This window comes from Vigna angularis, chromosome 7 (genome assembly GCF_016808095.1).
Source record: "Vigna angularis cultivar LongXiaoDou No.4 chromosome 7, ASM1680809v1, whole genome shotgun sequence".
Classification (NCBI taxonomy): Eukaryota; Viridiplantae; Streptophyta; class Magnoliopsida; order Fabales; family Fabaceae; genus Vigna; species Vigna angularis.
In genome coordinates, this window is record NC_068976.1 from 6,980,709 (window position 1) to 6,985,279 (window position 4,571).

The following is a 4,571-nucleotide window of genomic DNA, read 5'->3' on the forward strand; positions in this document are numbered from 1 at the left end:
TTGGAAAGCAGAAAAAAGTTAGCTTCTCCAAAACAGGTAAGACATTTAAAGTTGAAAGACTAGAATTGGTGCATACAGATGTTTGAGGCCTAGCTCTATTGAAATCCCTTGGTGGTTCACAATATTATGTAACCTTCATTGATGATTCTACAAGAAAAGTTTTTTTTCCTTACTCGTTTTTTTTTCCTAAGCAAAATTTTGGCCAAGAGGTTTTAACAAGGTATTTTATCAATTAAATAAAGGTTTTTCAACTTCATGAATAAAAATCTCTTTGACTTTTTTGCAGGAAATAAGTAGTTTCCTATCTCTACCGAGGTGGTCTTGGTTGAACCTTTCACGCAGTTCCCTGTCGTCTTGGAAGGCGATCCTAGTTGAACATTTCATGCAGTCCTAATTGAACCTCTCATACAGTTTTTTGCCTCTTACCAAGGCGGACCTTGTTGAACCTTTCGTATTGTCCAACATACTAACTACGCGGCAATAAGGAACATAGTTCTTAATCATACATGCATCCACTATTCAAAGTTTGAAGAAAAAGACAAGTTATGGAAGCAAAACAAAAGACAAGAAGGCAGTAAGAATTATTATTCATTCATATTCAATAAGTACAAGCTTCAGGCCCAACTACTCAGTCTTTTACAAAAAAAAATAATACAAATTGCAAGCAATCTAAGTGATGAATCTATTCATCAACTCCATTATCAGTGTTCTTCTCATCCTTATTCATTTGGTCAAAAACAACTGAAGGACTTGCTCTAACGGTCTCCTCTCTAGACTCTTCACCCTCAACATCTTTGACCATAGCTTTGTTCTCAACCGCCTCAGTGGTCGTTATCTCATCCTCATCGATCAGCCGACCTTTGAAGATGCCTTTGTTTACATCAAACCTCGCATCCTTTAAAGTGACCTCTTGATAAAAGAACTTGACTTGGTGAATTGCATTGATGAAATTGTTGTCATGTTTAGTAATTATATACTTTTGCAACCCGACCATGTCAAACTCAAGCCTTACTCGACCTTCTTTCTCCTCTGTAAGTTCTTTCTTGAGGGCCTCGATCTCGTTCTTCATATCCTTTTCTTTGTTTTGGTTCTTTTTCTCATAATCTAGGCACCTTGTCTTCCAAGTCTTCAGTTGCTTGGTGTTCTCCTTAAGGGCCTTCTCCTTGGCCCATGCACTCTTCTCCTCTTCAAAATTCTTTTGTAGGGTGGCAAGCTCCTCGACAAATTTTGTCTTGTCCTCATCGGCCAACACCTTCTATAGCAAAATGTTCTACTCTCTGGCCAATTTGTCTTGTCCCCATATGGTCCCATAAACAACATAAACAGTACTATAAATATAACAACTATCGAGGTATTTAAATTACGTTTTCATTAATTACACATTTATTGTTTGTTAATGTGAGAGACTGACTTGAGCGTCAGAGTGTCCTTTACAGACATAATCTCATTTCATCTTAAGGAAGACGACTGCTTGGGAAGATGACGAGTATTTTAAGGATTGAAGATTTGAAGCATTCGAGAAATCTTTGAAGTTTTTGCAAGGTAGCTCTATAAGAACAAAATACAATTTTTAAAAATAGCTTAAAGATATATTTAAACCCATTGATAATATTTATATGTTAAGGCCTAAAAACACTATTTATATATGCTAGTACAAAAAAATATAATAACCTCATATTTGTGTTTACACACAAATAGTCAATAAAAAATCTCTTATTTACTTGAGCATCATAGAGTTTTTACAGGTAGATTTCCCCTGATGGTGACTCGAGCTCATTCACACGTCATTAGCTTAGTTACCTTAAAGACTATTCGACCAAATTTGATAAAAACATATATATGACTTAGCAGTATTTGAGGTGGTTAACTAGAGTACTGACATTATTTGTGAACGAACTCCCACTCACCGTAAGGGGAAAATCCATTTGCAAAGACTCTCCATCACTTAATTAAATAAGAGATTTTTTATATATAAAGTAATGTAAAAATATCATAGTAGAAATATGAGTTTTCCGTTCAATTTCACAATTTTTCTTTTTCTTTGTATAGCGAATGTAACTTTTCAAGCTTTATACCCAAAGCAGGGGTGACGATAAGAACGAATAAACTTTACAACCATGATAGATCCTATTCCTAGTATCTTCACCATCACAAAAGCAAAAGCAGCATAAATTCTTGGTCCCTCTCTTTCCAAATATTTACAGTGCCGAATAGCAATAGACAATCACAAAGCACCACAGCACACCTCTCTCTAATCGTGAACATGGCTCAAGTGGGTTCTCTCTCCGCTGAAATCGAGACCTTGAACCATGTACTTTCCCTGGTGGAGGCATTCAGAGCATTCGACGCCGACAACGATGGGCGAATCACGAAGGCAGAGCTTGGTGGAATCTTGGGCTCACTCGGGTACAACGCTAGCGAGCAAGAAGTGAGTGCAATGATGCAAGAAGGTGACAAAAACAGAGATGGGTTTCTGAGCATACACGAGTTCTTGGAGATGAACACGAGAGACTTGGAGGGTGGGAATCTCGCCAGCACTCTCAGCACAGCGTTTGAAGCGTTGGATGAAGATGGGAACGAGATTCTGACCGGGGAAGACCTTCATGGCATCATGCAAAACTTGGGTCTAGACTTATCCCTGGAGAACTGTGTTCATCTTGTAGCTTCTCTTGATGCAGACGGAGATGGAGCTGTGAGCTTGGATGAATTCAGACTCATAGTTGATTCCCTCATCTGAGAAATATTCTGTGTATGTGTTATGTGATCAATGATCATGTGTTTATGTTTACGTATAGCAATAGGTAATGTATAGGTTAAGGAATTGAATAAGCACTTGTGAGATGCAACTTGGTTTGCAAATATAATGCATTATATCTTCTACGATAATGTTTATAATTGTTTATATAATGAAAAATATATGATAAAAAAGATTTTTTTTATTATATTTTAACATAAACACAGGTATTATTTTTTATTAGATTTAGAATATGTTAATACACTAATAAATAAATAATTAATTAATGAAAAAATGATATGGTGATAAAATGTAAAAAAATCTGTTCCAAAATATTTTTTATATATAATATAATAAATTTAAATTTTTAAAGGCTTTAGAAAGATGAGAAGTTTTAATAGTATTTAGAGTCTTTCAAAAGTATTTATGTTATTTTGACATCCAAATTTTCATACATGCTTTACCTTCATTATTTTATTCTTTGATGTCATTTTTTCTTCACATATACAAACATTAATTTTTTTAAATACTCAAATACACGTGAAAGTAGATTATCAATTGGTGCAAGGAATATGTAAAAACACATTTTTCCTTCTATCAAATATGCATATCAAGTAGTTCATTTCTGTAGATTGTATACATGTACTAAGCGAGTGAATAATTTGATACGATATTTGTTTTAAGTTACTTAAATTTAAAATTTAAATATATATAACTCTGTTAAGTACTCAAACGGGAAAATGAATTTTAATAGATTAAATGTAATCCTATCTATCTTTGATGATAAATAATTTCAATAAAACACACATTTTTTCCATGTCCAATCTATACTTCTTGAATATGGGCTATATTCCTATTAATTATAGTGTCTCAAAATGTTAGGCTTAATTTCATTTATTTTATCGTAAATGTAACGATTATCAAATTTTAGTTTTTTTTTGGTTATTTAAGTTTCATATATATTTTATTTTTTATGTGATATTGATCCCCGTATATTGTTAATTTTTTCAAGAATTTGGTTAATGAAACAAGAATTTTGTTGGTAGGATAGTTAATGTGATAATTGAGGTAAATAAGATGACTCTAAATTTACTTTTAACGACAAAAAGTGAAATCGATATAAAACAAACAAATTCAAATCTGATTTTATTATGTGCAGCTAGAGATTATCCTTTCACACTAAAGTTTCGCATATCAACATATTAATATAATTATAATTATACTTATTTATTGTTAGATACTTAGAATACAAGTAACACTTGAAGCACATAATTAAGACTAATTCCAGTATAAATTCCTTTAGAAATTATAGAGACAACAGATCCAATATATATGTTTTAATTTTTTGTTAGCTGTTATTAATAACTTTATTAGGTGAATCGAAGTAAAATTGCTAGCTAAAATCGTTATCATACAAGTTAATGTTTGGAAGAATATACGGTATTCCATACACTACTAAAAAAACATTTTTTTTAACGTGCCATATACTCTTCGGTTTCGTAAAAACCGAAGTACATATGGCGCGGTGGTAGTTTCGTAAATAAGATGAAGTTATACGTCTCGATTTTGCTCTAAATCGAAGCATAAAAGCGTTACTACCTCAGTTATATAGGAAACTGAGGCATAATAACGTATCAGATATACATAACTTAGACCTTGCACCTGACACCTTTTTGGAAAACAGAAATACGACTTCAGTTATCAGAAAGAATCGAGGCATATAATCGTGCCATCCCTGCTAAATCCCTCTGCTACATGCTCCACTGTATTTACTGATAAGCATATTACCTCGGTTGTTTGCAGAACCAAGGCAATATACCCTGCAAAACCTGCTCCC

General features: G+C 33.2%; 1 protein-coding gene across 1 annotated transcript; it reads left to right on the forward strand.

Annotated features, from left to right (window-relative positions):
* Positions 1–2,167: 2,167 nt before the first annotated feature.
* LOC108320992 (probable calcium-binding protein CML29) lies at positions 2,168–2,886 on the forward strand. Its single transcript, XM_017552601.2, has one exon. The coding sequence runs from the start codon at positions 2,264–2,266 to the stop codon at positions 2,735–2,737; it is 474 nt and encodes a 157-aa protein (XP_017408090.1). The 5' UTR covers positions 2,168–2,263; the 3' UTR covers positions 2,738–2,886.
* The last annotated feature ends 1,685 nt before the right edge of the window (positions 2,887–4,571 follow it).

Bases quoted from the DNA above. Each gene is read 5' to 3' on its own strand.
- LOC108320992 (XM_017552601.2), top strand. From the start codon at position 2,264: ATGGCTCAAGTGGGTTCTCTCTCCGCTGAAATCGAGACCTTGAACCAT.